The sequence below is a fragment of the Coregonus lavaretus genome (genome assembly GCF_964263955.1).
Source record: "Coregonus lavaretus genome assembly, chromosome: 22".
NCBI classification, from domain to species: Eukaryota; Metazoa; Chordata; class Actinopteri; order Salmoniformes; family Salmonidae; genus Coregonus; species Coregonus lavaretus.
Genome location: NC_140009.1, coordinates 44,951,445 through 44,964,071, shown reverse-complemented (window position 1 = coordinate 44,964,071; position 12,627 = coordinate 44,951,445). Strand labels below are relative to the sequence as shown.

The 12,627-nt window shown below is 41.9% G+C and overlaps 1 protein-coding gene across 1 annotated transcript in view; it reads right to left on the bottom strand.

The window, feature by feature from the left end:
• LOC311149650 (calsyntenin-1-like) overlaps positions 1 to 12,627 on the bottom strand; it is a gene marked incomplete at both ends in the record, with an annotated part of 129,391 nt that overhangs the window by 40,865 nt on the left and 75,899 nt on the right. Inside the window, 3 exons of the mRNA XM_084186847.1 lie at positions 372 to 557; positions 1,042 to 1,191; positions 2,972 to 3,180. Coding sequence (XP_084042973.1) covers positions 372 to 557; positions 1,042 to 1,191; positions 2,972 to 3,180 — 545 coding nt within the window. The remainder of the gene's footprint in view (positions 1 to 371; positions 558 to 1,041; positions 1,192 to 2,971; positions 3,181 to 12,627) is intronic.

Below are 12,627 nucleotides of genomic sequence, written 5' to 3'. Positions count from 1 at the left end.
CGCAGGAGTGGCTTCGGGACGAGTCCTTGCATGGCCTAGGCAGAGCCCGGACTTGAACCCGATCAAACATCTCTGGTGTGCCAAGCTTGTAGCGTCATACCCCAGATGACTCGAGGCTGTAATCGCCGCCAAAGGTGCTTCAACAAAGTACTGAGTAAAGGGACTGAATACTCATGTAAATGTGATATTTCCGGTTTTTATTTATAAATTATAGGGTATTGTGTGTAGATTGATGAGAATAGTTATTTTTAAAATCCATTTTAGAATAAGGCTGTAACGTAACAAAATGTGGAAAAAGTCAAGGGGTCTGAATACTTTCCGAATGTACTGTATATCATGGTGGTTTTTGTTGTAAGTTTAGGGTTTCTCACCGCACAGCTTGTGCAGCGACTTCTCGGAGTAGGTGTCTCGGTCGCAGCCCTTTCCGATGTGATTGGTTTCCAGCTCAATGTTGACCTGGATGGAGGTGATTGTCTCCTCGCAGGTCTCCAAGTGCATGCTGGGGAAAAGGGCCAGACTGCCTGTGCCAGGTTCGTACTCGATCCTCTTGTTGAAGCCTGAGAGAGAGAAAGACAGCTGTGGTCAATGCTCTGTTTATTCATTAGGCAGTGACTCTGAAGCTGGCTAAGAGAGGAAAAACTTGAGGATTGAATGATTGCATTTATCCTTGCAGAGTCCCTCTGTTCATCACAGAGACTAGATTTTTACATTTACATTTTAGTCATTTAGCAGACGCTCTTATCCAGAGTGACTTACAGTTAGTGCATACATTATTTATTTTTATTTTTTCATACTGCCCCCCCGTGGGAATCGAACCTACCAACTGAGCTACATCCCTGCCGGCCATTCCCTCCCCTACCCTGGACCAATTGTGCGCCAGCTACGACAGAGCCTGGATTCGAACCAGGATCTCTAGTGGCACAGCTAGCTGCGTTGCAGTGCCTTAGACCACTGCGCCACTCGGGAGGACAGATAGATAGATGGACTCAAACAGTTCCTGAAGCCATTTGGGAGTTACTGAAAGAGGAGGGCCTTTGATACCTTGCCAGCTGGGCTTGCAGGTGGGCTTAATGCTGATCTTGACCAGGACATCTTCTGAGGCACGGTTCTTCCCACAGTCGTAGGCAGTCACCGTCAGCTTGTACATGCGCTCTTTGCTGTAGTTCAGCTTCTCTGTGTTCTTGATGAAGCCTGAGTGGAGGAGGGACAAAGAATTTAGGTGATTTTAGCTTTTTATTGACGGAACGCTAACAGGCTACAGGTGTGCTAAGATCAATGGTAAACATTGCACAACCTTTTAAAATCGGATATACAGTGCCTTCAGAAAGTACTCATACCACTTGACTTTTTCCATATTTTGTTGTGTTACAGCCTGAATTTAAAATGGATTAAATTGAGATTGTGTGTCAATACCCTACAATGTCAAAGTGGAATTATGTTTTTTTGGTTTTTAATTGTTTTTAATTAATTAAAAATGAAAAGTTGAAATGTTTTGGGTCAATAAGTATTCAACCCCTTTGTTATTGCATGCCTAAATAAGTTGAGGAGTAAAAATGTGCTTTACAAGTCGCAGAATTAGTTGCATGGTCTCACTGTGTGCAATAATAGTGTTTACCTTGATTTATGAATGATTACCTCATCTCTGTGGTGGCAGCATCATGTTATGGGAATGCTTGTAATTGTTAAGGATTGGGGAGTTTTTAAGGATAAAAAAGAAACAGAGTGAAGCTAAGCATAGGGAAAATCCTAGAGGAAAACCTGGTTCAGTCTGCTTTCCAACAGACACTGGGAGATGAATTCATCTTTCAGCAGGACAATAACCTAAAACACAAGGCTAAATCTACACTGGAGTTGCTTACCAAGAAGATAGTGAATGTTTCTCAGTGGCCGAGTTCCAATTTTGACTCAAATCTACTTCAAAAAATCTATGGCAAGACCTGAAAATGGTTGTCTAGCAATGATCAACAACCAATTTGACAGAGCTTGAATAATTGTTTTAAGAATAATGGGCAAATGTTGCACAATCCAGGTGTGGAAAGCTCTTAGAGACTTACCTAGAAAGACTCACAGCTGTAATCGTTGCCAAAAGTGCTTCTACAAAGTATTGACTCAGGGATACTTACGTCAATTAGATATTTCAGTATTTCATTTTCAATAAATGTCCTTACAATTTCTAAAAACATGTTTTCACTTTGTCATTATGGGGTATTGTGTGTAGATTAGTGAGAGAGAAAAAATATACAGTGGGGAAAAAAAGTATTTAGTCAGCCACCAATTGTGCAAGTTCTCCCACTTAAAAAGATGAGAGAGGCCTGTAATTTTCATCATAGGTACACGTCAACTATGACAGACAAAATGAGAAAAAAAAAATCCAGAAAATCTTGGCCATAGTGGAGTTTGGAGTGTGACTGTTTGAGGTTGTGGACAGGTGTCTTTTATACTGATAACAAGTTCAAACAGGTGCCATTAATACAGATAACGAGTGGAGGACAGAGGAGCCTCTTAAAGAAGAAGTTACAGGTCTGTGAGAGCCAGAAATCTTGCTTGTTTGTAGGTGACCAAATACTTATTTTCCACCATAATTTGCAAATAAATTCATTAAAAATCCTACAATGTGATTTTCTGGATTTTTCTTTCTCAATTTGTCTGTCATAGTTGACGTGTACCTATGATGAAAATTACAGGCCTCTCTCATCTTTTTAAGTGGGAGAACTTGCACAATTGGTGGCTGACTAAATACTTTTTTCCCCACTGTATTTAATCAATTTTGAATTCAGGCTGTAACAACAAAATGTGGAATACGTCAAGGGGTATGAATACTTTCCGAAGGCACTGTAGACACGCAAGTAATCATCATAATACAGAGATTGGCAAGTGCAAGCCTCCACTTCAAAGGCAAAGTGTTTTCAAAATGATGGCCTTAATGTTTACCGAGATCAATGAAAAATGTGAAGCCGTTTGGGGTCCTTACCGTCTTTGTCGACGATGAAGGGCACATCGGGGGTGACGATTGCGTAGCTGCAGATCTGGCTGAACTGGAATGAGCAGTCGGCGTCCACCGCCTCCACCTTTAGGATGCTATCATACTTCTTGCCCTCGATGACCGTGGCTTTGTATGACTTTTCCTTGAACACGGGCGAATACTCGTTGACGTCATTCACTTGGATGTGGACAATGGCCCTGGTAGGGTCAAAGTTAAATGGGTGACGACAGACGGACTGAACAAAAAGATGCATCAAATACACAAGCTACATTCAACTGTTAATTACAGTCTCTATTTAGAGATTCTAACTAAGTAATCTGTGTAAATCAGTTTTAGGATGGATCGTATTGCATCTGATCACAGTTTATCATAATGTTGCATTACAACTGGATAACTTTGATAATTACTAACATACTCAAGAATAGTAAGGAAGGATAGTTCAACGTGGGCAAGGGAGACCTCTGAAATTGGAGACAGTAATCATCTTCTTGTCTCCAACGTAACAAATTCAACATGCCTGCTGTGGGGTAAAGGTACTCTAATTTCTCACTCAAAGTACCAATGGTCTTGATGGATCACTGAGTGTGCACATTTTCCTTCCAACCTTTACTTGATTGGTCTTAATTTGAGCAAGTTTGTTACTGCAGGACAATAATCCTGCAGCAACAGGAAATGTGAATTATTATGTGGACATATAACCAATTGACATTTTTGTAGGGGTTAATACATTTTTTGTCTGAAATTTCAAAGTGGAAATTACAAACTTCAGAAGCCTTTTTAAACTGTCAATACACTACAAGTTGAACATTTCGTGCATTGCAGGAAAGTTATTGTCTGGCTACCCAGACTCCTTGCTCTGGCCTAGTGCTGAGCGATTAGTGCTTTTTGAGGTCGGTTCGGTTTTGCTACAATTATTTTAAAGATATCACAGTTTTCGTAAAAAATTACTTTTTACCACCTTTTTCTCCCCAATTGGTAGTTACAGTCTTGTCCCATCGCTGCAACTCACATACGGACTCGGGAGAGGCGAAGGTCGAGAGCCATACGTCCCCCGAAACACGACCCCGCCAAGCCGCACTGCTTCTTGACACACTGCTCGCTTAACCCGGAAGCCAGCCGCACCAATGTGTTGGAGGAAACACCGTACAGCTGGCAACTGAAGTCAGCTAGAGTGTGATGGAACAGGGACATCCTGGCCAGCCAAACCCTTCCCTAACCTGGACGACGCTGGGCCAATTGTGCGCCGCCTCATGGGTCTCCCGGTCGCAGCCGGCTGCGACACAGCCTGGGATCGAACCTGGGTCTGTAGTGACGCATCTAACACTGCGATGCAGTGCCTTAGACCGCTGCGCCACTCGGGAGGCCGTTGTTTTTTCAGTTTTGATTTGAAAAAAACAACAACATTAAATGCACTTTGCATTATGTGGGTTGAATGCTGTAACAACACAGAATAAACAATTAATAAAAGTCCCATGATGGTAGTGACTGCCCATCACTTATCAACCATAATTTATTCACATTACTTTAATAAAATATTTCAGTTGTGTATATTACATTTGTTTTATTTATTATTTCATTCAAAGTCATCATCTCATCTCTATAGAGCTGCTGCCTATGCTGGCTGACAAAATTACTATTTTGTAGTTCTTCAAAGTAAGTAAGGCAGGGTTCCCCAACTGGCGGTGGTTTTATTTGGCCCCCCAAGTTTTCTGAGTAAAAACAAAATATATACATATTTTGGGGGTCGGGTGGAATTTTCATTGTTGGACATAAAAGACTGTAAAAAACACCAGGAAATCAGCTCCAATTGATTTTAATTTAAGAAATCTGTTTCCAAGTATTCCCACACATTATAGAGAGACACGACATGATCGTATGCAAGGTTTGAAATTATTATTTTAGTCAAACATGATATCGGTTTGGGCTTCTTGCGGTCAATTTGCAGTCTACAAATTATTTGTAATTATGTCCCACCCCACGACCATCCGCTCAAGAAAAATTTAAAATCACCCCTGGTTGAATCTAGTTGATGATCCCTGAAAAAAGGCATACTTTTATGACTGCTGAATACCAACTATCCAATCACTTAGATAATGTATTTTCAGGTAGAGATACCTCGCAAAGCAACAGCTATGTCACCTCACGTAGCAGGCGTAAAATAAACACAGACCGGACAAGTACAGTGGGTATAGAAAGTCACCACCCCCTTTCAAAATATTCACCTTTTGTTGCCTTACAGCCTGAAATGAAAACACATAAAATTAGACTTTATTTACACACAGTAACCCACAATATCCAAGTGAGAAAACAAAATGTATTACAAGTAAAACAGTAAAATACCCTATGTGGATAAGTGAACACCCCCCCCTTAGAATTGCAATTGCAAACTTGCTGAGGTATAACCAACCACCTTCCAGATCAAAAATCAAGCATATTGGCTTCCATCTGTGATCACTTGTAGTGACTTTAAGTAGTTCAGAATAAAAGCAGTTGTTCATGGAGGACTCCACTGCTTAGTAGTGCAATTCAAAGCAAAGAATCCACTGTGGGCGGAAAGGTACTTTCAAAAGATCGATGAGATAAAGTTGGGGATGGATATAAAAATATTTCAAAGACTTTGTCTATCCCTCGGCGCACAGTTAAGACCATTATTAAGAAGTGGAAGGTGTATGGCACCACCCAGACCCTGCATAGATCAGGCCGTCCCGCCAAACTGGATGACCGGGCAAGGAGGAGACTGATCAGAGAGGCTACCAAGAAGCCAATGGCGACTTTGAAGGAGCTTCAGGCCTTTATGGCAAAGACTGATCAATGTGTGGATGTGACCACAATATCACAAACGCTCCACAAATCTGGCCTCTATGCGAGGGTGGCAAGAAAAAAAAAACACTCCTCAAAAAAAGCCACATCAAGTCTCGTTTGAGCTATGCCAGAAATCAAATGGGAAGATGGTTTACGTTTCAACATGACAATAACCCAAAGCACACCGCCAAAAGCAACCGTACAGTGGCTGAAGGACAAGAAGGTGAATGTCCTTGAGTGGCCTAGTCAGAGCCCCGACCTAAATCCTATCGAGAATCTGTGGAATTACTTGAGTGTAGTCCATGAGCGGTCACCATGCATGAGTTTTTTTTTTTTTACTTGGATATTGTGGGTTACTGTGTGTAAATAATGCCAGAAAAAGTCTGATTTTATGTGTTTTCATTTCAGGCTGTAAGGCAACAAAAGGTGAACATTTTGAAAGAGGGTGGTGACTTTCTATACCAACTGTAGATGCACAATTAATTATGGTCATTGTAGTTAATTACCACATTTTACGCACTAAACTATGTAGAATATTGGCCTGTTGTAAACTACAACTCTATACTACACTGCACATTTCAGGCTGGATCTGATTCATCGCTAGAGAAACTGTGCGATGTGCGCATTTAGCTCACAGAAAAAAAAACAAATGAAATGGAACTCAAATAATTGAAGTCGGTCAATTAGTTGTTTAAAAACCTTAAATTGATCAGCACTACTCCGGCCAAATTCGTCATTGGCTTTAATACTCTGATTGGTTAGAGACGATCCAATTGCTAATGACTTCGTTTTGTACAACACCCCATGTGCCCCTCATCACCACAAACAACTTCAGTGATGGCAGTCTCAGACTAAAGTATGTAGCGAACAACAGAGCAGCGAAATAATTTTGTGTGAGTCATCAGGACAGGAATGTTCTGCTGCAACAGGATGATCAAAATAATATCTGTATGTTGGTGTAATATACACTGAGTATACAAACCATTAAGAACATCTGATTTTTCCATGACAGACTGACCAGGTGAAAGCTATGATCCCTTATTGATGTCACTTGTTAAATCCACTTCAGATCAGTGTAGATGAAGGGGAGGAGACAGGTTAAAGAAGGATTTTCAAGCCTTGAGACAATTGAGACATGGATTGTGTATGTGTGCCATTCAGAGGGTGAATGGACAAGACAAAAAATGAAAGTGCCTTTGAACGGGGTACGGTAGTAGGTGCCAGGCGCACTGGTTTGTGTCAATAACTGCAACGCTGCTGGGTTTTCACGCTCAACAGTTTCCCGTGTGTATCAAGAATGGTCCACTGCCCAAAGGACCTCCAGCCAACTTAACACAACTGTGGGAAGCATTGGAGTGAACATGGGCCAGCATGCCTGTGGAACGCTTTCAACAACTTGTAGAGTCCATGCTCTGACATATTAAGGCTGTTCTGAGAGCAAAAGGGGGGAGCAACTCAATATTAGGAAGGTATTCCTAATCAAATCAAATTTTATTTGTCACATGTGCCAAATACAACAGGTGAAATGCTTACTACAAGCCCTTAACCAACAATGCAGTTTTACTTTGATTTTTTTAACAAAAATAAGTTTAAATAATGTAAATAAATGTTACACAATATAATAACAATAACAAGGCGGTACCAGTACCAAGTCAATTGTTCAGCAGTCTTATTGCTTGGGGGTAGAAGCTGTTAAGGAGCCTTTTGGACCTAGACTTGGCGCTCCTGCCATCTAGGACCTTGCCGTGCGGTAGCAGAGAGAACAGTCTATGACTTGGGTTGCTGGAGTCTTTGACCATTTTTTGGGCCTTCCTCTGACACCACCTAGTATAGAGGTCCTGGATGGCAGGAAGCTTGGCCCCAGTGATGTTCTGGGCCGTACGCACTACCCTCTGTAGCGCCTTACGGTCGGATGCTGAGTAGTTGCCACAACAGGCGGTGATGCAACCAGTCAGGATGCTCTCGATGATGCAGCTGTAGAACTTCTTGAGGATCTGGAGACCCAGGCCAAATCTTTTCAGTCTCCTGAGGGGGAATAGGTGTTTTCGTGCCCTCTTCACGACTGTCTTGGTGTGTTTGGACCATGATAGTTTGTTGGTGATGTGGACACCAAGGAACTTGAAGCTCTCAACCTGTTCCACTCCAGCCCCGTCAATGAGAATGGGGGCATACAACACAAAATCAATGTGTACTATCGTGTGTGTGTATGCATGTGTCTGTGTCTGTTTTGCTTTGACAAAACCAGGGCCTGTAGACTCTTTGTTAAGTGTTGCAGTCATTTCAGTCGCTGTAGTAGCTGTCGTGTATAGTGTTGAGTCATCCACATACAGTGGGGGAAAAAAGTATTTAGTCAGCCACCAATTGTGCAAGTTCTCCCACTTAAAAAGAAGAGAGAGGCCTGTAATTTTCATCATAGGTACACGTCAACTATGACAGACAAAATGAGAAATTTTTTTCCAGAAAATCACATTGTAGGATTTTTTATGAATTTATTTGCAAATTATGGTGGAAAATAAGTATTTGGTCAATAACAAAAGTTTCTCAATACTTTGTTATATACCCTTTGTTGGCAATGACACAGGTCAAACGTTTTCTGTAAGTCTTCACAAGGTTTTCACACACTGTTGCTGGTATTTTGGCCCATTCCTCCATGCAGATCTCCTCTAGAGCAGTGTTTTGGGGCTGTCGCTGGGCAACACAGACTTTCAACTCCCTCCAAAGATTTTCTATGGGGTTGAGATCTGGAGACTGGCTAGGCCACTCCAGGACCTTGAAATGTTTCTTATGAAGCCACTCCTTCGTTGCCCGGGCGGTGTGTTTGGGATCATTGTCATGCTGAAAGACCCAGCCACGTTTCATCTTCAATGCCCTTGCTGATGGAAGGAGGATTTCACTCAAAATCTCACGATACATGGCCCCATACATTCTTTCCTTTAGACGAATCAGTCGTCCTGGTCCCTTTGCATAAAAACAGCCCCAAAGCATGATGTTTCCACCCCCATGCTTCACAGTAGGTATGGTGTTCTTTGGATGCAACTCAGCATTCTTTGTCCTCCAAACACGACGAGTTGAGTTTTTACCAAAAAGTTATATTTTGGTTTCATCTGACCATATGACATTCTCCCAATCCTCTTCTGGATCATCCAAATGCACTCTAGCAAACTTCAGACGGGCCTGGACATGTACTGGCTTAAGCAGGGGGACACGTCTGGCACTGCAGGATTTGAGTCCCTGGCGGCGTAGTGTGTTACTGATGGTAGGCTTTGTTACTTTGGTCCCAGCTCTCTGCAGGTCATTCACTAGGTCCCCCCGTGTGGTTCTGGGATTTTTGCTCACCGTTCTTGTGATCATTTTGACCTCACGGGGTGAGATCTTGCATGGAGCCCCAGATCGAGGGAGATTATCAGTGGTCTTGTATGTCTTCCATTTCCTAATAATTGCTCCCACAGTTGATTTCTTCAAACCAAGCTGCTTACCTATTGCAGATTCAGTCTTCCCAGCCTGGTGCAGGTCTACAATTTTGTTTCTGGTGTCCTTTGACAGCTCTTTGGTCTTGGCCATAGTGGAGTTTGGAGTGTGACTGTTTGAGGTTGTGGACAGGTGTCTTTTATACTGATAAGTTCAAACAGGTGCCATTAATACAGGTAACGAGTGGAGGACAGAGGAGCCTCTTAAAGAAGAAGTTACAGGTCTGTGAGAGCCAGAAATCTTGCTTGTTTTTAGGTGACCAAATACTTATTTTCCACCATAATTTGCAAATAAATTCATAAAAAATCCTACAATGTGATTTTCTGGATTTTTTTTCCTCATTTTGTCTGTCATAGTTGACGTGTACCTATGATGAAAATTACAGGCCTCTCTCTTCTTTTTAAGTGGGAGAACTTGCACAATTGGTGGCTGACTAAATACTTTTTTTCCCCACTGTATTTGAGCCAGTAAAGTGGGCTTTACTATTCTTAGGTAGCGGAATGACTTTTGCTTCCCTCCAGGCCTGAGAGCACACACTTTATAGTAGGCTTAAATTGAAGATATGGCAAATAGGAGTGGCAATATTGTCTGCTATTATCCTCAGTAATTTTCCATCCAAATTGTCAGACGCCGGTCACTTGTCATTGTTGATAGACAACATTTTTTTCACCTCTTTCACACTCACTTTACGGAATTCAAAATGACAATGCTTGTCTTTCATAATTTGGTTAGATATACTTGGATGTGTAGGGTCAGCGTTTGTTGCTGGCATGTCATGCCTAAGTTTGCTAATCTCGCCAATGAAAAAAATAATTAAAGTAATTGGCAATATCAGTGGGTTTTGTGAATAATGAGCCATCTGATTCAATGAATGATGGAGCTGAGTTTGCCTTTTTGCCCAAAATTTCATTTAAGGTGCTCCAAAGCTTTTTACTTTCATTCTTTATGTAATTTATCTTTGTTTCATAGTGATGTTTGATGTTATTCTATTTGCAGAGTTGACGCGACTGTGTTAGCCAGGGATAAGAACATTGCCAGCCTGCATAGCACTAACAACCAGGTTTAGTGGAAGGATACAATAGTATGAATTGACTTATCAAAATTAAACTCTCAATGAAAACATGCCATTTTTACCAGTAAATGTGTGCTTGTTTTCTTTGGCAACCGTGGTATAAGCGGGATAAACGCCTCTGCTTTTTACATTATCTGGAACTAATAAACTCGGGCAGTACCAAGTTGTCTATTATTTCCAGATAATGGACAAAGCATCAGTGTTCATCCCTTACATGTATGTGTGTATGTAAATGTATCTGTGTCTCTCTGGGTCTATCCGCTCTTTCCTTGCTGGGTTCGGTCATCTCCTTTCTGCCTCTGTCTGGTGCAAGCTGCAGCCACCTTATGACGAAGTTCACCGTCTCTCCATCTGTAGCCTTGGATGTGAAAGTGTTTCTCCTGACAACACCTTTGAATAACATAAAAAAATTAGCAAAATAAGTAGTTACAACAATTAGTCAGATTTTGACACCACAAAAAAATTATTGGAATCACAATCCAGACCTCGAATGTGAAGCACATCAACACAACCCAATAACCACAGAGGTTTTCAATTTCAACACTGAGTCAAACACATCAAGAGATATAAATATGTGCCTGTTGTAGCGCCACCGTGTGGTCAATCTGATTGTGCTTGCATATGTTGAGTCTTGACAGGGTTTGGAACATGTATATCAAGTTTGGTTACAATACAAATATCTGTGTCTGATTTATATGCATTTATGTGCCAGACCATGCCCACATTAATGTTTATTGGTCAGTTGACATTGAAGTTGAGATTGAAAATGGTTAAGGTTGGGTAAGGGATTTGGTTATGTGTAAGGTTATGGTTTAGGTTGGGACGTCCCAAGGATCCCAGATAGCACGGACCATAAACATATAGGAGCTATGGATGCAAGCTGGAAACACTCATCACTCAACCTATAGAATGTTGTTTTACATTATACTTATAGTTATTATTAGTGGAAAGTTAAAATGTATTGTATACCAGAATGGATGGACTGTAATTGTTGTTCAACAAATAATACGTTATTATGAGTGATAACATAATACGTCTCTGGCTGTGAACAGTGAGTATTTGGCACATGGTGGTGGAAGATGGAGACAGTCAGTCAGGGAGGCTGAGGGTGGAGAGAGAGAGTCTGCTGGAAGACAAACAAGAAGACATGTATTGCACATCGCTATACATGGGGTTCAAGTGAGGAATGGGATCAGCTGGAAACTAATCATTCAACCTATAAAATGTTGTTTTACAATTTTTTACATTTTGTTATGTTACAGCCTTATTCTAACATTGATTAAATTGCTTTTTTAAATACATTTTATTTACGAAATATCATTTTTACATAAGTATTCAGAACCTTTACTCAGTACTTTGTTGAAGCACCTTTGGCAGCGATTACAGCCTCGGGTCTTCTTGTATATGACGCTACAAGCTTGGCACACCTGTATTTGGGGAGTTTTTCCCATTCTTCTCTGGAGATCCTCTCAAGTGCTGTCAGATTAGATGGGGAGCGTTGCTACACAGCTATTTTCAGGTCTCTCTAGAGATGTTCGATCGGGTTCAATACGGGCTCTGGCTGGGCCACTCAAAGACATTCAGAGACTTGTCCTGATGCCACTCCTGCTTTGTCTTGGCTGTGTGCTTAGGGTCGTTGTCCTGTTGGAAGGTGAATCTTCACCCCCAGTGTCAGGTCCTGAGCGCTCTGGAGCAGGTTTTCGTCAAGGTTCTCTCTGTACTTTGCTCCGTTCATCTTTCCCTCTATCCTGACTAGTCTCTCAGTCCCTGAAAAACATCCCCACAGCCACCACCATGCTTCACCATAGGGATGGTGCCAGGTTTCCTCCAGACGTTACGCTTTGGATTGAGGCCATTGAACCTTGGATTCATCAGACCAGAGAATCTTGTTTCTCATGGTCTTAGTCCTTTAGGTGCCTTTTGGCAAACTCCAAGTGGGCTGTCATGTGCCTTTTACTGAGGAGTGGCTTCCATCTGGCCACTCTACCATAACGGCCTGATTAGTGGAGCGCTGCAGAAATTGTTGTCCTTCTGGAAGGTTCTCCCATCTCCACAGAGGAACTCTAGAGCTCTGTCAGAATGACCATTGGGTTCTTGGTCACCTCCTTGACCAAGGCCCTTCTCCCCAGATTGCACAGTTTGGCCGGGAGGCCAGCTCTATGAAGATTCTTGGTGGTTCCAAACTTCTTCCATTTAGGAATGATGGAGGCCACTGTGCTCTTGGGGGACCTTCAATGCTACAGACATTTTCTGGTACCCTTCCCCAGATCTGTGCCTCGACACAATCCTGTCTCGGAGCTCT